Source organism: Hyaena hyaena, unplaced genomic scaffold (assembly GCF_003009895.1).
Source record: "Hyaena hyaena isolate Hyena2069 unplaced genomic scaffold, ASM300989v1 scaffold_147, whole genome shotgun sequence".
NCBI lineage: Eukaryota > Metazoa > Chordata > Mammalia > Carnivora > Hyaenidae > Hyaena > Hyaena hyaena.
In genome coordinates, this window is record NW_024080779.1 from 1221980 (window position 1) to 1249883 (window position 27904).

General features: G+C 39.3%; 1 protein-coding gene across 3 annotated transcripts in view; it reads left to right on the forward strand.

Annotated features, from left to right (window-relative positions):
* The first annotated feature begins 2985 nt into the window (after positions 1 to 2985).
* The window catches only part of TENM1 (teneurin transmembrane protein 1), a 560608-nt gene continuing 535689 nt past the window's right edge, over positions 2986 to 27904 (forward strand). For all 3 annotated transcript variants that reach the window (XM_039238819.1, XM_039238821.1, XM_039238820.1), the window contains exon 1: positions 2986 to 3202. In XM_039238819.1, coding sequence (XP_039094750.1) covers positions 2986 to 3202 — 217 coding nt within the window. The remainder of the gene's footprint in view (positions 3203 to 27904) is intronic.

The window sequence follows — 27904 nt, forward strand, 5'->3', positions numbered from 1 at the left end:
GCTGCAGAGGTGCATTTCTGGAAATCTGCTGTTTCTCACTTTGCACCATTTGTAGCAAAGTCAAGGTCTAAAACCCAGCCAGCTTAGGAAGCGTGTGCTGTAGGGACGTAAGAAGAAAGAGATTCAGATTGGCCTTATCGTATAGATGCTCAATAGAATTTCAGTGGTTGTGGTGATGGTTGTGGTGATGAACAAATAAGCTAGATCAAAGTATGGTCTTTCCCCAAATATTCATCTTTGGTGTTCAAACACTACTTTGTCTTTCTTTTTGAGTCCTTTCATCCTGCTCTGTAGTAGAGCTGTTTATCCCTTGCATTAGACTGTGAATTCCTTGGAGGCATAGACTATGGCCTATTCATTTCCACATTCTCTCTAGCCCTTCTTGTGAATGCTGGGCAATGATGTATTCAATTCATTCAACAAGTATTGATCAAGAGTCTCCTATATGCCAGACATCATGCCTATTTGGGGGATATAGCAATGAATAAAACAGATACAAATACTTCATGGGGCTTATATTTTAGTAGAAAGAGACAGATGACAGACAGTAAGCAAATAAGCAATATATATACATATATATGTATATATATAATCATTTGGTGATAAATGCTATGAAACACGGGAAGGAGGATGAGTGAGAAGTGACATTTTTTTATGGTGGTTTTCTATGGGAGGTTGCAAAGACCCTGAGGTGGAAACGTGCCTGTTGTATTCAGAAACTTCAAGAAGGCTGGTGCATCTAGAGTGCATGAGGTGGGTGGAAATATCAGGGGATGAGTTTAGAAAGGTCAGGGTAGGGAGAGGTGAACCATTCAGGGGCCTTGGTGGTCATTGTAAGGACTTTGGCTTTTATATTGAAGGATAGAAAAGCAGCTATTGCTGCTTCTGAGCAAAGGAGAGACCTTGACATGACTTCAATTTTAAAAGCTTCCTTCTGGCTGTGGTGTGGGGAATGTGCTATAAAGAGAGCAATGGTAGAAGCAGCGGGCTATTGCAGTGATCCATGTGGGAGATGACGGCTTGAACCAATGTGGTGGTAGTGGGGAAGTAAAGAGATGTCATTGGATTCTGGGTATATTTCAAAGGTAGCACCAGAAGAATTTACTGGTGAATTGCACTTGGGATGTGAAAGATGGGAATCGAGGGCTGTGGCCTGAGCAAACAGAGGAATGGAGTTCACCAGTTACCAAAATGGGGAAGACTTTGAGAGGAACAGGGTTGGGAAGCGGTGGGAATCACGAGCTCAGATTTAAACATATTAAGTTCTAGATACCTTTTAGATATCCAGGTAGAGGTATTCAAATCTGTGGCTCAGGGAACACAGATGGTGTGGGAACACAGGTTGGGGAGTGTATAGGCAGTATGTCTCATGAGATAGCATGAGATTAGACTGTTGTTGACCATCAATATCAAATCCAGCAATACTTGATTTGCTTTCTTTCCAGGTATGCTCATCTCTGACATTCATTCAGACCAACATAGCCATCTCTGTAGACCATTTTTGGAATTTTTAGGTCAGGAGTTAAATAGTTTCTACTCTCTGTATGCCTACAGTACTGCAAAGTGGTATGGAGGGTGCAGAGAAACACAAGATTCCAATTCTGCCTTCCAGATCCTTAACATTTGGTTAGGGAAATAACACTTTGATTCATGAACCTTTGTTCATACTGTTGAATGCACAATAGTCCATCCACACATTTTATTGAGCAATTTCTGTATTCTGTGTGTTTGCTATACATATATAGGAATTGCAAAAAGTGAGATACCGCACATGATTTAGGAACCACTATCTAGATGTTTGTAGATTTCCTTGAAAATGCATATGGTGGAGAGCTTAAGAAAAATAAAGGAGTCCGTTTTACTGCAAATAAAATCATAAAGTTATTTGTGTTTGAACTAGGTTTTTTAACATTGCACAAACCCCCCCCAACCATGTTGCAGAGTTGCAGCATTTGATGAAAATAATGATAAGATAATGTAAGGGATGAAAATAAGTACATTTTTACAGGGCTTTAAAATTTTCAGAGGACTTTGACATCTCAGATGGCATTTGATGTTCTCAAACCTCTCTGTGCTAAGTAAGACAGATAATACTACTTGCCCTAAGAGCCTTAGTGACTTGTAGCTCAGCATTCTGTGGGGGGGCAGGACGTTTTTTCAGTGATTTATCATGAAGTTTTAAAATTTCTATTTCTAAACCCGATTTAGAGCTTGCTGTTCCTATACCAGTATACTCACCGGAAGTGTTGTTTACATCCTCTCGGTACTATGAAGAACAAAAATTTACCGCCACCTAACTCATTAAAAATTCTCTGCAAGCCTGAGGCTCAAAAGCCACAATATGGACACAAAGATCTCAGTCCCTCTCAAGGACACTTTATTTCATGAACCTTTCTCGCTCTGAATTCTTCCCTTCTTCAAAACTCCTTTCTTAAATGCAGTTTTAAACCAGAGGCGAGAATGTGTGTGTGTGTGTGTGTGTGTGTGTTTTCCCCTGAATGTAGTTCTCTTACCAGTTTTCATTTCAAATGTGCGATGTACAGGGAGAGTATCTGTACTCCTGGCCACTTTGGATCTTAGAATATTTTTTTAATCTAACCACTGAATTAACATTTAAAACACGCACACACCTAAGAAGATGTTGTCCTTTATCTGCATTCCAATACAAATATTTTTGAAGGCTGTCTCTCTTCTACCTCGAGTATTTTCTGATACTGCAACCTCCAGTTTAATCCTAAGTGCTTGCCAATGTGCACATGTAACACAGTGTTATTATTGCCTCAGGCTAGCTTCATGTCATCTAGTTTGTCTTTTGCTTCACTCCTTTGATAGCATTATCAGAACCAATTGTGAATCTGCCAGATGCATTTCCTCTCCGAGGGACAAATCTAAGAAGGCTTGTGTTTTTCCTGCTTTTCCAGGACTGCTTACATTAAAGGAGTTGCTCTTCCTTCTTTTCGTGAAATTGAACTTGCTTAACCAGGCATGGAGCAAACCGACTGCAAACCCTATCAGCCTCTCTCAAAAGTCAAGCACGAAATGGATTTAGCTTATACGAGTTCTTCTGATGAAAGTGAAGATGGAAGGAAACCAAGACAGTCCTACAACTCCAGGGAAACTCTGCATGAGTATAACCAAGAGCTGAGGATGAATTACAACAGCCAGAGTAGGAAGAGGAAGGAGGTAGAGAAATCTACTCAAGGTATGTTTTCATTGGATTTTTAGAACTAATACTTCTCAGTAGAGAATGCTTGCGTGTGTAAACTTAGGTTTTGAAAACCAAGTTTGCTGATGTTAACTGGTTAATAATGCACGCTGCTCACATATGCTCAGTGAATTTGTTCACATGCCAATCCGGCTGAGGTTGTGGGTTACATGTGCTTTTTACGGATTATGCATGAATTTAGATGCAACAATCCTCTTATCAGGGCATTCAAAATTTGTCTAATCCTACAAATAGCCATTTACAGACTGAAGGATAAATAATTTATGGTAAGATGAAAAGTAAACAGCTAAGTGCTTTTCAAGCCATTGCCTATGTGGGACAAAGTCTCAAATAAATATTTGGCTTCTTTCTTTTTTTAACATTCATTTTTGAAAGACAGGGAGACAGAGCATGAGTGAGGGAGGGGCAGAGGGAGAGAGAGGGAGGCACCGAATCCCGAGCTGTCCGCACAGAGCCCCATGCAAGGTTTGACTCAGGGCTCGAACTCATGAATCCTGACATTATGACCTGAGCTGAAGTTGGTAGTTTAACCTATTGAGCCACCCAGGCTCCCCATAAATATTTGGTTTCTAAAAGAGCTTTAGCTAAGACCACCAAACAAAGGTCCAGAAAATTTGTAATCAGAATGTGGAAATTTCTGCAACATCGTCCTAAGGGAAAGTAAGAATTTGTTGCAACCCTTCCGACCATTGCCATAATGTAGCGCAGATCCTTTGGTCAGCCTTGGTTTCTAATTCTGCATTGACAAGACTGGTTTTTAAGAAATGTTTATATTTGAGAGAGGGAGAGAACAAGCAGGGAGGGCCAGAGAGGGGAGCGGTCAGAGGATCCAGGCCAGCTCTGTGCTGACAGCTTCGATGTTGACAGCAGCGAGCCTGATGCGGAGCTTAAACCCAGGAACCACGAGATCATGACCTGAGCTGAAGTCGGACGCTCAACTGACTGAGCCACCCAGGTGTCTCAACAAGACAGTTTTTAATAAATAGCAAACAGATAAATGGAAATACAGTGTCCTTATTTCTTTTCAATTGATAGCTGAGCAGTATTAGATACTCTTTTAACTACATAGAAGAAAAGAGGTTGACATTAGCACAGGTTAGTATTTTTAAAGAATACATCAAAGCTGAAATGAAGAAAATAGGTTTGATTTTCTAGATCAGTGGCTTTAAACTGAGGGACCCTAAAGCAGCAAAGGCAGCATCTCCCCCAGGACTTGTTGGCAATGCAAATTCTCACGCTCCACCCTAGATTTAGATTTAGGACTCAGAAACCCTGAGGGTGGGACCCAACAATCTGGTTTAACAAGCGCCCAGGGGATCCTGATGCAGACTCAAGTTTGAGGACCACTGCTCCATCCCTTTGAAATCTCTTACTCCAAGAGCCTCAAAGAGCACCTCCAGTCGGTTGACTTCCAAATATTTATCTTCAGCGCTATCGTTTCTCCAAACTCGAGCCCTACATTTTCAGTTACCCGCTAGACATGTTCGAATGAATGGACACGCCCACTGGCAGCTCTAAACCAATATATCTAAAACAACGGAAGCAGCCATTTTAACATTCCCAATCCCGCTCCTTTTCTTTCCATCACAGCCTTTGTTAGCGGTGTTCTCCCCAGCCGTCCGCGTATACTTCCCGGACGTAATTCTACCTAATCCGTTGCCTCTTCCAGCAGATTTAACTTCTGCACAAATCTGCACGTCTCAGATCCATCTTCTTCCCATGATCTTTTTTACTGCTCTCATTTTGCCTTAATGAGACTTGTTTGTTTCTCAACTGATCTCCTTAGACCACACCTCATCCCTCTTCAGTCCTTTAGCTGTGTTGTTACCTTTCCCTTGGAAGGCCCTTCTCCTCTACCTCCATTTAAGCATACTCAGCCATCTTGAAAACCTAGCGTCCACGATGTGCCTTGTTGCACTGTCCTCCCCTTTGTACCAATCGCTGACTTTTATTATTTTTGTATGTACTTCCTAGATTGTACGCTCCGTGAAGATGGCGATCATGAGGTTTTTTTTTTTTACTGATCTCTAGTTTTCTATCATACTTTGCATATAATATGTGCTCTGTAATTTTTAATTAAAGGAATAAGTTGCTATCAACCCAAATGTAAGTAACTTATCATGCATTGAAAACTGCTTTTTAAATATTGACATTGGCACGGGTTACTTTTTTTTTAAGAGTAAGTCATTGCTGAGATGACAAAAAAAAAAAAAAAAGAAAGAAAAAAAGATTTGATTCTCTAGATCAGTGGTTGTCAAAGTGTGGAGCCTAGACCAGGAGCAATGGCGTCGCCCATGAATATGTTCAAAGTGCGGCTTCTGGGGCATCATCCCAGGCCATGTAAAATGCAGTTAGTAGAAACGAAAATTACTGTATTCTAATTAGCATTAGAATCTTACATTAGAGAACTTTTAAACTGAGCCAAAGATTTTATATATTCATACTAACATTTAAAAATACCTTAAATGTTTATGGTATTAACTATATTACACATTTTTTAAGCTGTTAACATTACTGGTAAAAGTTTTGTAACTCTCTTTTCAAGTAATTCATTTTAACCTTTCCTATTTGGTCTGCTAACGACTGTAAGTTTGTTATAAGATGATTTTATTTTTCTGCCTAACTTTTTTTTTTTTTTTTTTTGGTTCTTTCATGCTTTCAGAAATGTGTAGCTCCCATTAAAATATTTTTCTTTAAGGTTGTCTTTATAGGATATGAACTTAAAACTGTGAGTTGTGGGCTGTGGGATTGAAGTGTGCACTGCCTGACTAACATGTTGTGAGTTTAAATAAGAATGAACTTCTAGTTTCAGTTTGTTCTAAAATTATGAGCAATTTTGCACTGAGTTAGTATAAAGAGCTTAGCCAGCCTCAGATTTTGTCTCTGTGCATTGTGATCAAAATGAATTTGGGGATCAAAAAGAAATTGGTCTTCTATGATGCCATCCTAACTCTTTTTCAATAACCTGTTAGTACTCAATAAGCTTTTACATAACGCTTGCTATGTGTCAGGCCTTGAGTCAGTGCTAAGGATGGAGGTAATCACAATGGTTTCTGCTTATAGAAAATGTGTAATGTGGTGGACAGGTGAGATACCAAACAGATCATTGGAATTAAATGTAGTAATACTTTTATAGATAATAAAGTGGTATGGAAATACACAGGGAATCAGGGTCCATAGAGAGGTGATATTTGATCTAGGTCTTAAAATTTGAATAAGACCTTACTTGGAAAAGGACATTCCGAGAGGGTAGATTAACAGGTGCAAAAGTATAAAGGTGTGAACAGGCCTGGGATGGTGAAAACCTCAGTATGGCTAAGAGTAAAGTACATTGGAGCCAGATCACGAAAAGTATTGCATGCCCAATTTTGGAGTTCCTTCACCCCCCACCCCATGCATAAAAAAAGCACAGCTTTTAAGTGATGGAGAATTTCATGAGGAATATAATTTCTAGGATGAGAAGTGTAGAAGAGAATTGTAGATGTATAAGCAGCAGTGTAGGAGATTGATTGCAGTTGGGAAAAATTGGATGCAGGGAGACAATCTCTAAAGCTACTGAATGGCAGGCAAAGAATGGCAATGAAGGTATAAACTCTGGCTGTATCAGAAGAGGTAAAGAAACATAGTCCAGAGATATCAGTGTGGAGAAATTGATAGGAGTTGGTAAGTGATTACTTGTTGAGGTGAAAAGAGATATGATAAGAGTCAAGGATGCCTCAATTTCTAGTTTGGGAAACTGGGAGGATGATGATCCATTTACCACGAGGAGGAAAATGGCGGGGGGGGTGTTTAGAAGGGAAGAGAATGAGTTGCTTTTCAGACATGTTTAGTTTAAGATGCTTGGGTGACATCCAGGTGGATTTTCCTATCAAGCAGTTGGAAATGCGTGTCTGGAGTGCAGGAAAGATCTGGACTGTTGGTATAAGTAGATTTGCGTTCATTAGTATCTTACAGTAGGAGATGCCAGGGAGAATGTGTAGAGTGAGACTAGACGAAGGCCAACGACAAAAACCTGAATCTATCATCTGTGAACTTACATAAATACATTTTCAACCTATTTAAATTTTTAGCTGGCACTATCCTTTGCTGTGCTGACTTCTATAAACTCAAGTATAAAGATCCAGGAGGTGAAAGTCTGGAAATTTGGGATCTTAACTGCCACTGACTCCCTATCTATAGAGACACCTGGGAGGGAAGAAAATACATACCTCTTTGGGGGAGAAATGAATTACCCCACATTCGACAAAACTGTGGACCTGGTTATTATCTTTTTCATGAGGTCTGGAATCTACTTTGCTGTCTTATCCCGGGTATTGCATCAGTAGATGAGTAAAAGAAAATGTTAATAATTTTCACAAACATAGGTGACTGGTAGCGTTTTGCATTAACCTAGCTAGAGTTGAGCCTGACTCATTTTTAAGTGATAAAATTCTCAAAAAAGTGTTGAGGGTTTTTTAAAATGTTTATTTTTGAAGGGGAGAATGAGAGAGAGACAGAGAGAGCACGTGCAAGTGGGATAGGGGCAGAGAGGGAGGGAGACAGAGGTTCCAAAGTGGGCTCTGTGCTGAGAGCAGAGAGCCAGATGCAGGGCTCGAACCCATAAGCTGTGAGATCATGACCCGAGCCAAATTTGGTTGCTTACCTGACTGAGCTACGCAGGCACCCCAAAAAGTGTTGAGTTTTTTTTTTTTTAAATATTTTTAATTTATTTCTAGGAGAGAGAGAGAGACAGCGTGAGCAGGGGAGGGTCAGAGAGAGAGGGAGTCACAGACTGAAACAGGCTCCAGGCTCTGAGCCGGCAGTCAGCACAGAGCCAGATGCGGGGCTCGAACCCACGAACCGCGAGATCATGACCTAAGCAAAAGTTGGACGCTTAACTGACTCAGCCACCCAGGCGCCCCGAAAAGTGTTGAGTTTTTAAACCAACAAGAAAGAAAGCAAACATAATTGGGCACCTGCTATAGTGGCAGACACTCGGCTAGATGCTTTTCAGGCTTACTGGCTGTGTAATGTTAAGCAAGTTACTTCAGCTCTCTGAACCTCTTTCTCATCTGCAAAATTGAGTTCATCATCATCCTCAACAACACCATAATCACAGTGATTAAAACTAAAAGTAATAATGATGATGATGATTATAATGATAAACCTCGGTTAGTACCTACTCTGTTTCAGGACTGTCCTAGGTGCTTTACATTGCTCCTCATTTGAAGTATGAGATGTTATTTCCTGTTTACAGATAAGGTAACTGAGGCTTTAGAGAAAAATAACTGGTCAGTTTCTGCAGCTAAGAAGTGGTGAGAGTTGGGACTGGAAATCATGTCTTTGGCTCTAAAGTTCCCATTACTCACTAAGTTACATTCTCCCATACCTACCTCATGAGGTGTGGTGATCAGGATTAACTGTGATCATAAGTGTGAAAATGTTTAGGAGTTCAATAAATGTCAATTTCCCTTCATTTCCTTCCCCAACCACCTTGCCAGCCTCTTTTTGTTTCGGTGACCAAGGGTTTACAAGAGGTTTAAAAAACCTTTCCATTCTGATTATCTTTAAAAGAGGACAAATGATGTGCTATATAATTTATAATGAAACACATTCCTGAGTCTGTTTGTTGTTTCACTTTTTAGGGAAGTTATTGTGCCATCCAACTCAGAGCTTGTTTGGGGGCTATGTGACTAAGAGGAAATACTTGATTCCATTCTGAAAGTAACTTTATATTCTTATTTTTATTTGCCAAGAAAGCAGCATCCTCTCCCCCAGGTATATACAGAGTGCAGGATTCTAAAACTGATTTTTATATCTTCCAAAAGCTTTTGAATTAAGGGATGGACACTAATCTAATATTATTCACAATTCTTTAGTAATGGGATGAATAAGCCTTAGGCAAACTTATTTTATTTTTTTTTGGCAGGTCTAATAGCAGGGCCAGATTTCATGGAGGCATAGAGGCTAGCAGTTTCTCTTGAGTAGCATCCCTTCCAAGGGAGGCATCCATTAACTAAAAAATTAGAAGAGTAATGAAAATACAAATATATGAATGTATAAACCTGGGATAATAATTTTAGTTATGAGAATTTCCCTATGATTTTTCTAATAAGATAGTTTTGCATATAGCCATTTTACTGCTAAGTAATTCTGAATATGAAATCACCCATGCACGGAAAGGAGGACCTATTACAAATCCCACAAGATCTCAGGCTCCTGAGGGACTACAGCTGACACAAACATTTCATTTCTCCCTTCTTAACCTGCTCTTTTCTGGCTTCTCTTTCTCCTCATGTGGTTTTTTGTTTGTTTGGTTGGTTGTTTTCCTCTTTCTGCATTACAACCTAAGCTTAAATCTCACATTATCGCCATCTGGTGGAAGAAATTTTAAACTGCTGATTTGTATTTACCAAGATTACAAGGAAGCAAAGCTTATGTCATCCATGCATCCATCTATCCACCCATTCATCCATCCATCTGTGCATCCATCCATTTTTCCCATTTACTCATTTATATATCAAACATTCATTTAGTGTCAGCTATGTTCCAGGTACTTTGTTAAATCGATGAAGTTCATCTTGAAGTAAATGGACACAAGTGACTCTTATTTGCCCCCTCCTTGCCCTCGGGTAACATGCCACTTTGTCCGACAGAAGCTGCTCAAGCACCATTGCCACTTGTGGGTTCAAAGAGTAGACAGAAGCCCAAATTTGAGAAGCACATTTCTCAATTCTTATTTCAAACACTTAGCAGTAATATAGACTTTTGTTTGCTTAATATCTAAAAATTTGGGATAACATTTTCTTTGAAAATCTCAGAAGAACTTTTAATCTCAGGATCTGTATTTACTTGGTAAAGATCACAGATGGCAGGTATAATGTAGCAAGGCCTATGAAATGAAAATTTTAACAGCATTTGATCACCTGTAATGAGTTTAGTGCTGTGAGCATCTTGTGCTTCTTGTTGACACAAGCTCCTAGCGAAAAATCTATAATGGCTGCCCAGAAAGAACTTAGACTATAAGAGAAAACTAAGTTATTTGGCAGTAACTCTAATTGGTTCATGTCTTTTAGTTAGTACCCTTGGTTCATGAAAAGTTATTCAATAAACTTTTACTTATAAAGTATCTAAGCCTGTGGTGGGATGTCCAGACATCCTCTGACCATGCTCCCTCCAGCCTGCCCCATGGCAGACACCCCCGATCAAGTTGTGGCATTCTTTCTTGTTGAACCCAACTGCCACGTCACAAGCCCATCAAGAGGGCATTCCACGCAATCATCGTCCCCAGTTGTCAACTGCAATTGAGATGAGCCGATTTGAGATGAAAGAGTGAGATGAAACCTACTTCCCATCTGTGGCCTGCTTATCTGTGCCAAGTTTTGTGTTGAACTCTGAAGATAATATAGATGAATAAGAAGCAGTTTTTACTGTCAAAGAATTCATAGTACAATGGTAACACAAATACAATGTGATTGACGTTATAATAGTGATATATATCAAGTACTATGGGAGTCTAGAAGCTAGAACCACATACTCGGCTTGGGGAATGATGACAATGATTATAAGAGAAGACTCTAACATTTATTAAGTACCAGGCACCGGGTAAGTAAGGCACATTAGATGGATTATGTTACTCAGTTGTCTTCTAATGCTATGAGCTTGGGATCATTATTATCCCTGTTTGCAGATGAGTAAAGCGAGGCATAGAGAGGCTAAGTAACTTGCCTAATATTGCAGTGGTAGTAAGTAATAGGAATGGGATTGGAACCTGGGCAGTCTGACATCAGAGCCCACTGCCATAATTACTATTCAGAGATAGCTCAAAATTCAGATCTGGAGTTTGAGTAAATGAGGTCACTCTGTGTGTGTGTGTGTGTGTGTGTGTGTGTGTGTGTGTAAATAGATGGTTCCTGAAGCAGTTGGAGCAGAAGAGATAACCCAGTGTGGATATGTACAATTACAAATAAAGAGAGCCAGATATGATACCCTGAGAAACAATTGCATTTGTAATAGTGGGCAGAGAACAAAAAGATGGTCTTGAGAGGTCAGAGAAGAAATCAGATGGAAGGGGTATCACATTAGCCAAGGGAGAGGACTTTCCAGGAGAAGATGTGACAGATCTTGTCAAACATTTCAAAATCAACAAGTAGAATGAAAATTGACCAAAGGCAGTAAAACAGGCAGTTTAGAAGGGCATTGCTGACTTTAGACCAGAGATTTTCCACCTTGACTGGCATAAAAATTACCCGGGGAGTTTTACAAACCCCAGTGCTAAGATTGTTCCTTAGACCAATTAAACCAAAATTTCCACAGATGAGACCCAGGCATTTACAGAAATTCCTCAGGAGATTCCAGTGTGCATCCAAGCCAGGCATTCACTTCCTTAGAGTAAACAATTTCAATAATTTGGAGAAAGATCACAAATCATAAGGATTTGAGGAGTGAACGAAATTGAATGTAATAACTGGAATAAGGCTCTGTTGGAGAATGTTTTAGGATCTCATGTGGAGGTAAAGGTTTTGAAAGGGTTCAGTGCCTCCTCTGAGTTGAAGTTCATATCTTAATGATCTCAATTTTCTTGGATAGAGACGAGGTTATCTGCTAAAAGTGTGAATCGAGTCAGGAGTTTCAGATGAATAATGAGAGGTTTTTGACGGAGAAGGAGTCATACATATATATATATATATATATATATATATATATATATATATATATATATCTGGAGCTCAGGAGAGGTAGGAGTGAGAGTAGAAATGTGAGGATATTAACCATGATAAGTATTAGTGACCACTGTGTGTCAAGTACTGCTGACTGGCCTATATATCGTTTTTATTCAGTCCTTATCATAACTCTTTGATGTAGAGATAATCATTACGACCCTTAATTTGTAGTTACACAGCTTGAGTTAAATAGATCGAAGACACAAATCCATGATTTTCGGACTAAAGCCCATGTTCTTTTCCCTGCACTGTTAGGTGTGGCTGTAGTTGATGATGTCCACGCTGTGCTATGAATATTCATTGTCATTTGGAAAAAGGGTTTCCAAGCAGTATTGAGTGTCAAACTAAAGTTGGAAATTCTGTATTTTGAGGGTGACACTCTGTGACAGATTTAAGGGATATAGGATACGTACTTGATGCATTGAAGTTTCTTCTTCCAATGAAAAGGGAATACCAGACTGTCCCCTGTATTGTTACCAGTGATCTTTCTAAAACACAAATCAGATCATACCCTTCTTCTGAATATCCTTTAGTGTCTCCCAGTGCTCTGAGTAATGGATTTTCACAGCAAGGGGTATAGGAGGAGACAGTACTAAATGCTTTAAGAATCTGATCAAAGCTCTGAATCTTCTGTTCAGAAAAAAATGCACATATACACAATATCTGCCATACATTTCAAGAGGCTCAGAAAGCCCTTGAAGTCCTTCTGCATCCATAGATCACGGGTGAAGATTCTCGGCTAAGGGAATTTCATCTCCACTTAGTTAATGCACTTAAATCTTCCAAGATTTAGCACTAAAAGAAGCTACAAGGAGAAGCTGTTGGGGTGTGAGCCAGCCAAGTAGTAAACTCAGCCCCTGAATTTCACCTTCCCTTGGCATTCTGTCACCTTGATTTACTACTGTCATCATTAACTAGGAAAGTTTCCACCCCGTGCTAAATCCCCAGATGGTCTGGTTTTTGTTTCTAACAGGGGAGGCAATCTTTCCTTATATCGATATTTATACAAAACACCCCCCACACAAATGATACTTGTAAGTCATGCTACTGTGTGCAAAAATATATATTTTGTACAAGTAAGTTAGAAACACGATTTTGGGGAAGGGAAGGGAGCCACCTAGATGGAAAAGTGGAGGAAGCATATTTACAGTGGTGAGTGTAGAGGTTGCACCTGCTAGGACCCTTCTGAATGTCATCATTTCTGTACAACTCTCCTTTTCCTCTGTATCAGTTAGCTCTGACTATAGGTAGCCATAGTCAATTACAATTTGCCACTTCCTAAATACCAACTCATTATCAAGTGTTCACCTAGTAAGGCTAAATTTGATGGAAAGAATTCTCTGTATAGATTCTTAAACCAATTTTATGAAACAGTACGCAATCACCACTAATTCCATATACGTCACACAAGTGCGGGTTTACCTTTGACCATCTCTCTCTTGTTGATGAACATGCTTTATCCAGGAATAGGCAGGTCAGGTTCTCAATTCTTTTGCTATGCTGCTTCTGAGGCGACGTGGCCTTTTGCTCTCAGTCTGAAAATATCTGTTGCCTCTGCACATTCATTCCATCTCTGCTCTCTGTCCCCGAGCCCAGTTTGGTTAATACTATATTTAACCCTCCAATGCTTTTTCTTACATCTGTATTAAAACCTACACTCCAGTCTGGAGAATGATTCTGGTGTTCTCTTCTTAAGCAACTCTTTACTCTAGTAGAATTGTGTACTTTCCTTTGAGATCTACATAATTTCAGAAGGAAAGGACTGGCTCCCCTGCGAGGTGTCATGGAGATGACTATGCCCTGGGACACAAAGCAACTGTCTCCTTTCAGGTACAGAATTTGGTTGCTCTCTGTGAATTGCTTCAGCTACAGGGCGGGATCAAAGGGGACATATAGCTCTGGGATTGTGGTGAGGGGCGGGGGCCGGGGGGCAGCTTTGTTTTTTTCCTTTTAACTCTAGCTGGCCCATTTATTCAATGGTTAACACAAAGGCCAGACTAGGGTTCATCAGATAATATGAATGACAAACAGAAGAGCTGAGGTGGCTGAAGCCGAGAGCCTATTGAAGACCTAGGAAAAGGGGAGGCTGGTGAAGTACAGAAAGGTGGCAGTTGCTAAACCTCAAAAGTGAAGTTAAGGGGCACGAGTTCAGTTCAGTAGATTACAGGGAAACTGAGGCATCTAGGAGGGGTTCAGTTCATTGAGTTGACTGAGACTGTCCCTGTTACATGCTAGTCCTCCTTGATTCCAGAGAGTTGAGCAGGATTCAGAACTGGCATTTCAAGATGTAGCTTTTTATTCATCTGAACAGTCAAAAGCAGTTTTAAATATCTGCGCAGACATGAGGCCGAGGCATGCCAGCGTGTCCCATCAGGAAATCGTCCCGTCAGAAAGCTTGTTATTCTGGTTTTTTGGTCATCTGTGATGCAGAACTAGCTCCATATACAAATAAGTTCTATTTATTTTCAGCCCTTTTCTTTCTCATTATAATTCCAAAAGGGTCTAGAGGTGACAGAAGATAAATCTTGAATCCCCTGAAACCTTGGAAATATTCTCATTTGGAGCCTTTATGTGAAAAGCTGAGGATTCTGCTGTCCTTCAGTATAAACCAAGCCATATGCACTGCTATTTTGGTGCCAGTCATTCCTGGAACACACGAAGTAGTTAATTTTATGACTCTTGAGTCTTTAACTGTTTGAGCAAATGACCCTTTGTGTCTTTTATGTCATGGAAGAAAGCAGTTAGAAATGAGCTCAAAGGCAAGAAAAAATTAATAAGGACACGCCCAAACCTTTCATAGAATTTAAAGGTTTGAGTTAAGATTCATTTCTCTGGCTTCAGCTGAGACATTTACAAGGCTTCACTAGTAAAGTCCAATTATGTCTCCTCATTAATGGTTCAAGTCCAGGGTTTCAAGAACACTTTTAAAGAAATTATCACATTGACATACAACCAGGCTAAATGCTAACGTGTCTTAAATTAATCAATAAATATGGTCCAAAAATCACCTTCACTAATTGGGAAAAAAAGTAATCTGTGGTTTTGAAAAATGAGAGAATCCCAAGAAATGCAGAATTTTATCGTATGTTTTATATGTATATATGCATATACATATTTATGCTATGTATTTTGTGATCACCATCCTTTGTACATAATATATAATTTACATTTTATCATTTTATATTTACATATATAACTTACATAAATAATTACATATAATTTAAAGAAAGAGATGGATCCATTTTTAATGGAACTTCTCTATTTTTTTCTGTTAATTGCATTTTCTTAAGCAACATACTTGTATAGAATAATGGAGAGTACAGACAGCAAAGAAGCTATATGGAGAAGCATCTAAAATTCATATACGGACACTTATGCCTCCTGCTCCTCCTGTAGCTTCTTACCCCAAATGCTCGAAGCCCCACATATGCTCAGCAAGTGTTAGTGGCTGGCATACTACGTGTCTCTCAGTTGTTTCCCTCAGACTACTTCTTGCATAGGTAGCAATAAAGCTAATTTCTGAGGCATCCTAACTGTAACACACATTCAGGACCATTCGTCAGCATGTTCTTTCCAGTCTACACGATGATTGGCAGGGCCAGTGGATCTGGTCTATGGACCATGGAACTTATCTAATCAACTTGACTTAAAAATGCAGTTGGGCTGGCTGTGCCTTCTTTCTGCCACCATGCTTTTGGAATTAACTTCAGAGCCTGGAACAGTATTTAGCACATAAAAGGTGTTCAATGAATATTTGTTAAGCAAATGAATTTATTTTATTCTTTTAGTGTTTATTTACTTTTGAGAGAGAGGAGAGAGGGAGAGAGAGAGAGCGCGAGTGAGCAGGGGAGGGGGTAGAGGATCTGAAGTGGGCTCTGCGTGGACAGCAGAGAGCCCAGTATGGGGCCCAAACTCATGAATGGTGAGTTCATGACCTGAGCTGAAGTCAGATGCTTAACTGACTGAGCCACCCAGGAGCCCCAACAAGTGAATTTATTAAATGTATAGCACTTGACATTCTCTTCTGGTAAATTAAATTTGTAAGAGCCCCAACTTTGAATTTGGCTCCCTTGATTGGTGTGTATCTTGTTGACTTTTCAGGGAAAAGTATTTGAGAGTCTTAGTGTACGAAGTTTTGCCTGAATTGTTTATAGCCCTTGCCGTATAATAAAAAAATTAGATAAAAATGGTTATGAAATTGAAGTGTAAGTTCAAAACCATCTACAGCTAACAACAGTTAGCCCAAAATTCATTGACAAAAGCTTCCTAAAGTATGTGAGTCTCCCTTTTTTCCCATGCCTTAGTTTCTGGAGTTGGATTTAGATGTGGAATTGGTTTAAAACTTCATGTGTATGCAGGAGGGTATTATTCTGATCAGGTACTTCCACTTTAATTCCACTATCAATGTAGTGGCCATTGAGTAGGGGCCTCAATGTAGAAATAAAGAGTCTGAAAGCTTGGAGATGGTTTTGTATCATTGACATTTGTCTCATTCTTATCAGTGCTAACTGCCAGTGGTGAGTGGAAAGGGAGATACTCCAATTAAATGAGGCTTCCTGTTATTTACGTTTTTGTTAATTGTGGTTATATTGTACTAATAAGCTGATCTAAAATGCATATTTGCAAAAAAATGTATATTTGGAACTCTTATTGGCACATATTTATGTATCATGGGATTGAAATTTACATTTTAATATAAAGTTTGGAGACTGTGTCATTAGAATTCTGCCTTCATAAGAACACTATCAAGGGCTGTCCTTCTGGGATTTGTAATCTTATGTGATGTCCAGATTCAACAAAGAGTGCCATCAGACTTATCTTGAAGAATTATCTTTTCAACAAACTCAACTGACTCTCATAAATCATTCTCTTGATAAAAAACTTGAACTTTTACTAAAATAATGCTTAAAAAGAAGCTGTAAAAGAACACAATTAAGTCATTTTTATTACTCAGGTTCCAAACCAAAGTTCAGAACACTTAAAATTGAATCATAAGGCTGCCAAGGACCTTCAGAGAACATGCCTTTAGGCCGGTCCATGCTAAACCTACCCCCTACAAATTATATCAAATCGGACTGTATTCCAGACCTATCACCAAGCTTGGGTGAGAGGATGGTGTGTTGGTTTTTCCTTTGGTACAGTAGCATAGCTATTCTAATTTTTCCTTCTATATACTTTTAAGTCTTACCAGAGTTCAATTTTGTAATCAGTGTTTTCCAGAGGAAGCATTCAGTAAGTATTTGTTAATTGTTGAACTTGAAAGCATCAAGAAATTTCTACCCTTTTCCTGATGTTTGGCAGTGTTTACTGCTAAGTGTATTTTTCCAGAATCCCACAGGTAGCACTTTAAGTCTCTTTCCCCTTGTCCTGTCTTTGGAGATCATGGAGGATAACCAGACACCATTAGCTAATACCTGGACACATTCACATAGTGTAGGATTTTGCACATAGTGGGCCACACATTCAACAAATATTTATATTGAATTAAAAAGTTGAGTGAGGCACTTGGATGCCTCAGTCGGTTAAGTATCCGACTTCGGCTCATGTCATGATCTCATGGCTTGTGAGTTTGAGCCCCGCTTTGGGCTCTGTGCTGACCACTCAGAGCCTGGAGCCTGCTTTGGATTCTTTGTCTCTCTCTTTCTCTGCCCCTCCCCTGCTATTTCTCTCTCTCTCTCTCTCTCTCTCTCTGTGTCTTCCTCCTTTCCTCCCTCTCTCTCTCTCTTTCAGAAATAAATAAACCTTAAAAAAAGTTGAGTATTTTTGGGGCACCTGGGTGGTTCAGTTGGTTAGTGTCTGACTTTTGATTTCAGCTCAGGCTATGATCTCACTGTTGTGAGTGTGAGAGCCCAGAGTCTGGAGTAGTCTGCTTAAGATTCTCTCTTTCTCTGTCTCTGTTTCTCTCTGTGCCCCTTCCCTGTGCACATGCACCTGCTCACTCACACTTGCTTTTTCTCTCCCTTTCTCTTTCAAAAAAAAAATGTTGAGTATCTGTGTTTTGATGTATTTGTTGATGAATTATTCAGGGTGGCATAATAGAAAGAATACTGCCCTAACAGCAATTGGAGTTCAAATTACTCTTTTACCTAATAGCCCAGCACAGGGTTGTCATATAGTAAGTGCTTAGTAAATATTTCCCGGAAGAATGAATGAACTGAATCACATGAATGACATTGGGCACCCCTTTCTCGGCAGCCCTCTCAGCTGGTCCCTCACACACTTGTCCTGCCTCAAACAGGACTCTCCGCTGAGGCCACTGTTTCTCTGTCAGCCATCTCTTGGAGCTATTCTTGCTATCCCACACGCTACAAACCTCAGTCCCCACTGCAGCACTAAAAACTCCTTACCCTTATGTTAAATCCTAACAAACCTCAATAAAGTAAAAAAAACCTGCTCCTTTGTGGTGCATGCCATCCAGCCATGCCACCTTACTAATCTTACAAGGGATGATCCTTCATCTCTTTCATTTCTGAACCTGATAAATTTCTACCGGTTGATTCCGAATGTCGGTATAACCCTGGGTTCCTTTGTAACAGCTTTCATTTGCTGCTGAAGCATTGTGACAAACCTGCTGTTCCCTTCTCTTCACCTGGCTAGATCCTTCTCAGCCTTTCAGCGTCCATCTAGACACTGCCTGTTCTGGAAAGCCTTCCCTGATTCTGTGCCATCTTGACTAGATGCCCATCCTATATGCCCCTACAGCACTCTGCACATACTCCTACCATAGCACCAATCGCCTTTAATTGTAATTGACAACAGTCAGTTGTTTCCTTGTTTATTTCTCCAACTAAATTGTAAACTTCTCTTTTGAAGTTTTTAAATTTATTTGAGAGCGAGAAAGAGACAGAACGAAAGCACATGAGTGGAAGAGGGGCAGAGAGAGAGGAGTGGGAGAGAATCCCAAGCAGGGTCCACACCTTCAGCGTGGGGCCTGACGCAGGACTTGAACTCACGAACCGTAAGATTGTGACCTGAGCCAACATCAAAAATTGGATACTTAACCTCCTGAGCCACCCAGGCATTTCTAAACTGTAAACCTCTTTAGGGCAGGGACTGTCTTTTTTGCTCTTATAAGCTCTGTCACATAATAAGCACTAACAATATTTTTTTTCTTTTAATAAGATAACTTTTACCAGGTTTTGTTTCCTCTTATGTAAAGTGAAGCTAATATTGCCTTACCATGGTACAGAGGATCAACTGAGATTGTAGACATAAATCATTCTGAAAACTGCCAGGACACAAATATTATTCCCAATTGTCAAATCCTTTCATAGTGCCTTCAACTCACAGAATGCCAATTACAGCTATTTTCAGACCGTGATTTCTTGCCCATTCTTAGGATCTAGGAAATTGTGTCAATGGAAATAACATGAAAATGAACGGGGTGGAAATTTGTGCATGGGAATAAGGGAGCATGCTATGTCCTCACTAGCTAGTGTGATTTCATAGAAGATTCTGAGTCCCGTGCACTTGCTCTGTAGCAACTATGTAGAGGAGTGGTAGTGGAAACAGGCTTATTAGCAAACTTTTTAGCCCCACCATAGTGCCTGTAGTTGTAAGACCTTCAGTTAAACTGCTGTGAAGCACCAGAGAATGGTTCTCAGTTCAATTCTTCTTGAGAATGTCTCTGCTAAAAATGATATGATTAATGCCAGATAATAAAAATTTTAAATTCTGAAAATCAAATTCCTGACATCCATTTTTTCCCAGTATTATAGGCATGCACATTAACCGATTGGATTAGGAGAATCTTAATCTGCCCTAACCTGCCAAAAGCATAGTGGTTTTTGTTACACTGAAGGTCTCTGAAGACTCTATCCAAAGTAGGTTAGCCTGACAACATGTGCTCCCTCTAGTACTTGCTGATGCCATTGCCCTTGAGGATGGGGTTTTTGTGACCCTTCAACAGCAGGTGTGTTATGCTGTCGGATTCTTCATCACCTTCTATTGACAAACCCATTTGAAAAGTCTTATGATCCAAACTCATTGCACTTACTGTCATTGCACACCCATTTTTATTCAAAATTCTGTACATAGTAATGCATCTGTTATGTTGGGAATGCTTAAGAACTGTTAAAAAAATTGAACAAATTCATCTGTTCACTTTCCTTCATTGGTAGACTAGAGGAGATACATGCTATTGATGTTGTAGTTTGAATAAATGGAAACATTGCTCTTTAGTTTTATTATCCTGATGGCCTTCGTAACTAAGCACCCACAGGATTATTTTGCAATTTAGTCTACTCAGAGTGAGAATGGGAGAGTTTCTAATCTTGTAGGGATTTTTTTTCCCCTTCCTTGAAAGGTTATGATAACTAGAATTGGTAGCTCATAAAAAGCCCAAATCAATATTGCCATTGACTTAATCCACCTAAGAGGCTTAACTTCATAGGTGACTTCTGAACAGCTGAAACAAAACAAAAATCAGTCTCTGGTGAGTTCCTAAGTTTAAAATAAAGTAGAAAGCTGTTGTAGAAAAATGCTTCTAGACTAACAAAGACAGCAAGGTGGGACCTTGTAAACAACTATATTTCAGCAAATAAATCTTCATGCTTTCCCATTTTCAAGAATAATAAGAACTAATATTTATTATGTGTCAGACACTGTGCTAAGCATGATCTCATTTAACCTTTAAAACAACCTTATGACATTTAGATACATTTATAATCCCAAGTTTACAGGTGATAAAATTGAGACTTTATAGAAGAAGGTTTAACTTTTCCAAGATCATACATCTAGTAAGTGGCCCAGTTGAGACTTGAACATATGGGTGCTAGACACTAAAGGTCATGCTCTTGACCTTTAGTCAAGGTCATAGCTAATGTTCAGTTGGGTCTATAATGGAACATGAAACTCCTTACCTACCATAGAAGTATCTGTATCGTTTTCCTAGATGTCGGGAAATACCCTGACCATTCTGCACTTTAATGTCAGGAATCCACTGTGATTAGCATCAAGCATCAGGCCAATAGCATTTGCAACATGGCTGTGCAAATCTAAAATGTATGCCTTGGCCATGGGACAGCATGTTTTTTTTTTTGTTTTTGTTTCTTTTTTTTGTGTCAGGATAGCTATCTAGGATGAAGATCAAAATCTTGAACTTATTCTTTCTAACATTACGCACTAACGGCCTGCATTAACTGAACCAGAGGTGATTTACTCACCGATAACCAGTTTATTCCAAGGCCTGCAGTTTAACAGCTTTTCTTTTTTGAAATTCATACCAGCTGACTTTTGTTTTCTCTTTCCTTCTGCTTATTAAAATGGCCTATCATACTTCTGTCAGTCTACTGAAAGGCATTTTCCAGTGTCGTCTTATTGCATCATGGTCTTCTTTGTCATTTGATTATGTACTAATATCTACAGGAAATCCAACATTTAAAGTAACAATTTTTCTAATGTCTAAGCCTTCGGGTTGCTTGGCATTCTTTGGAAATGCCCTTGTCAAGATCACCAAGGGCTCCATGTTGCAAAATTCAGCGGTCAGTCAGTTCTTAGTTCTCATCTTGACTTTTCAGCAGCATTGGACATTATTGATCACTCCTCCTTCTTCACTTGATTAAGGATATCATACTCTTCTCAGTTTCCTCCTGTGCCGTGAACCATTCCTTCTGAGTCATCCTATGATCCTTTTCACTTTGCCAGCCATGAAATATTGGAGATCCTGAGAACCTCTTCTCTTCCCTTTGACACACGCCCTGGCTTGGTCATATCTTCCTGCCTTGTGTTGTTAATAACATTTAGATGTCAAAAAAAAATTCAACTCCAGTTTAGACCTCTCCCCTAAAACTCAGATTCATATATACAGATGGTTATTTTTCATCTCCATTTGGATGGCTTGTAAGTATCTCAAACTTCACGTGTCCGTACCAAACACCTCTTGCTCTCCACTTCACAGTCTCTCATCTCCCCTTTATACTCCACCCGCTGCTGCAGCTACCAGCTGTGTGCACGTGTCCACGGCCTCGTCTCAGCTGTACTAGATATCTCTCATTTCCTGCCTTTTCTGTCACGTTTGTGTGGAATGAGTGTAGCAGCCCACTCAACCATTCTGAAGCAGGTGCAAACCTGGAAGTGTGAGAGAGTTAATACACCATGGACAACTCTTGACTTACAAGAGAAAGCCAATCATGAATGCCTCCCACTTCTGAGTTCAGGCAATCTTCCAGGCATTTTACAAGCCCCTGAGAGGGTCCCCGGTAAGATTGAGCGTCAGCTGCCCATAGCGGTGACCAGCTCCAAAACTCACCCTTGGATTGACTTCCCTCACTTCTCTATTTCACTTTTACTGATCACTTCCCAAAATTCATTCTTTGCACACTGTCCCTTATTTCAGGTTCTGCTTTGTAGGAAATGCGATTGAGAAAATACTCAAAACCTAACTCCCGATTCTCCCTCCAAAGCTTGCTCCTCCTTTAATCTCCATTTCAAAGGATGGCAACTCTTCTTTCCATGTCCTCTTCTCAAAAGCCTTGGTGTGATCCCTTACCTCATCCCTTTTATCAACAAACCTTGTCATTCTCTGCCCTCAAAGTATATTTAGAATCTTACTAATTCTTCCCACTTCCTCTGCTACCACTCTGGTCCAGGCCATGGTCATTTTTCATATTGACTGTTGCAGTCAGACACCTAACCGACTGAGCCACCCAGACACCCCCAGAATGATACTTTTAAAACCTAAAGCAGATCCTGTGCACCCCCCAGTTAGACCCTACAGTGGCTCCCCATCTCACTCAGAATACGGCAGTCTACATAATGTGGTCTTCGTTTATATGTGTGAGCTTATCTCCTACTACAGACTCCTTCATTCGTCTTGCTAAAACCACATTGGCCTCTGTGTTTCTCAATACAAGCATATTTCTGTCCCAGAGCCTTTGCGGTTGCTATTCTCTCTGCCTGGAATGTGCTTCTCCTTGAAATCTACCTGGCTTGGTCTCTCACCTGATTCAGGCCCTTACTCAAATGTCACCTTCTCAGTGAGCTACTTAAAATTGCGATCCTTCTCCCCACACACTAGTTGTTTTGTTGGTTTGTTTTTTGTTTTTTGGGATTTTTTGCCTTTTATCCCGCATAGTACTTATCACTTAGGTGGCTATAAGATTTATTGTGCAAACGGAGACATTTTTGAGCATGAAAGGGTGCACTAGGAATAATCACACTAGGACCACAGATATAAAGCAGGATCGTCTGAGACAACAGAGGCATTATTGTCATCCTACATATCACCATCTAACATACTATCTTGCTTATTTTTATTTAGACTTTATTTATATATACTTACTCTATGTATTATATATAGTTACTATGCTATAGTATACATTCATTTATATGTATTACTATTTTTTTTCTTTTACTCATTTATTTTCTGTCTTTCCCATGAAAGTTCTATGAGAGCAGGGAGTTTTGTCTGTTTTGTTCTCTGCTGCACCCCAGTACTGAGAATAGTGCCTGGAACATATTAGGCATCTGATAAATGTTTGTTGAATTAATGCAAACCCACTAGAATAATGTCTGGCACATAATTAGCTCTCAATGCATATTAGTTATTGTTACCGATACTTACTATTGTCATCAAACAGAAGTGATTGCTTTCAGCTTTGAGAATGGTATTTCTTGAGTGGCATTATTCTATCTTATTTATTCCTCAGTAATATTTTCATGGGCTACTTGTATAGAGATGCTTGCAGCTGCCAAATAATTTTTTTAAATTATCTTCTCTCCTCTCGTTTGACTCAGGATGCCCAGTAGTTGGGTGACTTAGAATAGTTTGTGATTTATGACATACTGGTGAATTGTTCTTTTGTATGTCAGGGCAGATAAAAATATTAGCTGGTAAAACCTTGTATGAAAGTTGTGTTTTAATACATTGTATTAACTTATTTTAAAGTCCAGTTGTGAAGATTTAAAAAAAAAATGCTTAAACTTTTAATTGTAATAACAAATAGCACACCTCTTGCATACTTTATTCAGTTGGAGAGTATGGCTAAAAATATCTTAGAAGAGTGATTTTGAGTTCTTTCAGTAGAATTCTAGAAATGCAAATTTAGATAATTGTAATGATCAATCATTTACTGGTATGTTAATTTCTTAATGCATTCAATTTATCAGCAGCAGGTTTTTCCTAATTCTAAAGAAGCAACGCTTAATTCTCTTTTTACTGATTAATTGTGGAGAATTATACTTCTGGCAGTTGACAAAGGGACTTACATGGCTTGCTTCAATACCATTCAAGACATAGGTAAATAATAAAAGTAAACAATTCATGAGAAGTGGAAACATAATTAACAGCGGTCTTATGAATGTTTGTCTCCTCTTGCAAAATTCCTGGTAAGCTATGGCAGGATCTTTTGGTTTTCTTTGGATGAGAAGTACTTGTAGCTAATCAATGTATAATCCCAAATGCTGCTTAAAACGTTTAAAAATTGACAGTAGCCAATTAGATAATTCAATTGGACAAGTATTTATGGAGCGTTTACTATTCAAAGAATTTCCTTTTGGTCACAGACACAAATTAAATACTGCAGCATCCCTTTGTAAGGCTGATGTTTGGAAGCATAACGGGTAGCTTTTTTTTATTTTGGCTTTTGTCTTACTGAGCCTTTATATTTCAAGGCACAGGATTTTCTGTATAGTACATCTGTAGCCATATAATCATGGGCTGTGTTAGAACAGGATTGTGCTTTATTGAGATAGAATGGATGCATTGAAAGTTCACTTGGTAAGTTCTTTTATTTTAATACTGAATTCCATACTGAAAAGCCTTGTCTTCCAACCTTTTGTGCAGATAGTGTCCCTTATTCCCATTTGCCCCCTTTTGGATTGCCTCTACTATATTGTCTACTAGAAAGATCACATCACTGGGTCAAGACTTATGCTTTCAATTTTGCTTCATTCACTCACTGAATGACCTTAGGTCTTCTTTTAACTGCCTTTACTAGTATATTAATAGTCACCTGGGGTCTTGTGGCACAGTTAATCAAAGTCCTAAAAATAATTTGAAATGTGCAGCCCTCCCTTCTGCCTCTGGAGAGAATCTTTGAACCAAAGAAGAAAAGTAAAATGGAAAGGGAGATTTGCTAAGATAATCAACAATATCTCTGTGTGATGATTTCTTTTTTGGCACTGGCCTGTCTGATCCTTCTTAGTCTCACAAAACTGAAATACTCATTTCTGAGATTCTTCTTTATAATTCTTCATTTGAAGAACAGACCTTAGAAAATGACAAGACTGACATCTATTTGAAATAAAAATAATAAAACTGGTGATATTTCTTTATGATGCCTGTGCTGAGGTACAAGACTACAGGAATGACTTCCAATATATGCTAATCGTGTAATATAGGGCTTTGTCTGCATGTAGATATGGCTCAAAAGAAGTGATTGAACTCCAGCAATATCTAAGTTGTAACGAGAAGTCAGGTAAAAATTTAATTCTCCCCTAAATTATATTGCCATCTTTTTTTCCACTGTTTTTTTACCTCTCTGTTCAATGCTATTACTAGTATTTAGTGACTTCCTGTTGATATTAATAGACTTATACATTACTTAGTTAATGTACCTTATCAAAATAAAGGATATTTTTGAACTGTTCATAGTGAGCCCAGTGTGTGTGTGTGTGTGTGTGTGTGTGTGTGTGTGTGTGTGTACTATCTTCAAGATGGACTCTGGGGATTTTTAAGTACATCCCTTTACATTGGGGAGGATTTCATAATTTTTGTGATTTCTATTGGCAATGTGGTGGATACATTGGAAGAGTCAAAGACACATCAAAAAGTTACCAGTTAGGAAGTCATTGCAGTAATCGAGAAAAAGAGACGATGAGGGTCTTAACCTGGGCAGAGACCTACATGAGACAAATTAAAACAGAATTTAGTAGCTGACTGGATGTGGGTGATGAAGGAGAGAAAGAAGTAAAGGTTTCCATCTTTGGTAAGTCAGTGAAGACAGGTGCTAGCAATCAAGGTAGGGAAGCTGGAAATGTGGAATTTTAGAGGAAAAAATAACTCTCTTTTGGACATGACTTTGCAGGAGCTTAGGTTGTCAAGGTAGAAATACCCAATATGAAGTTAGATATATAAACTCGGATAATGGTGCTAGAAAATGGATTTGGGAGTTGTTGGTGCATGTGATACAGGAGATTGGATGTGATCACATAGGAAGACCATGCATGGTGAGTAGAACTCAGAAATAAGAACATAAGGGGCAAGATCATGGTGCACATTTAACATTGGCAGGAAGAGGAGCCCAGAAAAGCTGCTGAATAGTTAAGAGAACTAGATGGAGAATGATGACAATGTGGTATTATAGAAGTCAAGAAAGAAGGAAAGAATCTAGAAAGAGGGTATAGCAATATCATATATGAAGAAACATCTAGTAATGACTCTGAAATCTTCACTGGATTTGGCAATTAGATGTTCATTGCTGATGTTACCAAGAGAGTTTTTAATGTGATAATATAGGCAGAAGACAGATTCCAGTGAGTTGAGGAATGAATTGAAAGAAGTGAAGACATTAAGTATAGACTTTGAATATGCGTGGCTGACAAGGGTTAGGATGGCCAAAGAAAGTGGCAGTAGGTTCTGGGAAAGAATTTTTGTTGTCTTATTTGTTTTATGGATGAAAAAAAAAAAAAACTTTGCACATGTAACCTGGTTTAGCCCTGTACTTCCCATAGTGGCAATGAATAAATATTTGAAGTATGAATGAATGCTTACAGAACAAGGGAAGTGGCCTCATGAAGAAAGAAAAGGAAAGAGGTAATGTCTGATGGGGCAAGGTCCCGGAAAAAGCATTAAGGAAGGAGATCAGAATACAGATGGAAAGTTTAGTCTCTGAAACATGAGACAAAGAGGGGTAATTGAAGGAGTTCGTGATGTCTCATGACATAGATCTAGTGAATCAGATATTATCAGCATAGTCCCTATATCTTTTTGGTGGTCTTTATATTTAAACTTCATTTTCTTTTATGCACCCGGTGAGGAATGTAGCCAGTAAAGCCTCATGAGCTTCTCTTATAGTTCTAGCTGCCCTGATAGAGAAGAATTCTGTTCTGTAGGCTGCAGTCCTAAAATACTAAGCAAGGACTCTGGTTATGTCTGCTTCTTTCAGTTGCCCACTCCTGGATCCATGAGTCACGTCCAGGAGTGGGATCTACAAAATGTACCTTGATTAATAAAACTCGGGTCAGGTTTTCACTCATGAACTGATTAACTGTGGCAATTCATCGCATTGTTCAGCAGGCATTTATTGAGTGGTTACAATGTGCCAGGTCTTGTTCTAGATCATGATGACATAGTGGTGAAAACACAGACGTGGTTTTTACCTTGGGGAGCTTCTACTAAAGGGAGATTGATAAGAAATAAACAAAATATTTCTGGCTGTCAATGTAGTCTCTGAAGCAAGTAAAACAGGTTTATAATAGAGAGTAACTGGTGGTGGAGTCTACCGCAGGGAAATCTGAATCACTGACACCTAGATCACAAGAAGAAGCCAGCCCTTTGAAGAGTTTGGTGAAGAGCATTCCGGCAGAGGGAAGAAAAAGTGTGAAAACCCTGAGTAATCAATGAGCTTGGCATATTTAATTAATATAAAGAAGGTTATAGTGGCTGGATCTTAGTGAGTAAAGGGGAAAATCGTGTGAGATGAAGTCAGAGAGGTGGGCAAGAGCCAGATCACTGTAGGACCTTGTAGGCCACGGTAAGGAATGGCCTGTGGGGTTGGTCCAGTTAAACTAAATAGCAGTTTTTGTGGTAGCCATTTGAATGGGGGGGGACACTATTCCTGGGAAAGGGGTACTAAGCATAGTAATATGACTTTTGTTATCAGCCTATGTGCAGGAACAGTGGAAAACAAGATAAGACCTCTTCCAGATTTGACAGGGCAGGTCATCTGGAAAGCTGAAGGAGAAGGGAAAGGTAGCTGAAATGACTGATCCTGGATTCATGACTCCATAGGAAAGAGCTGAAGTTAGGAGGGGG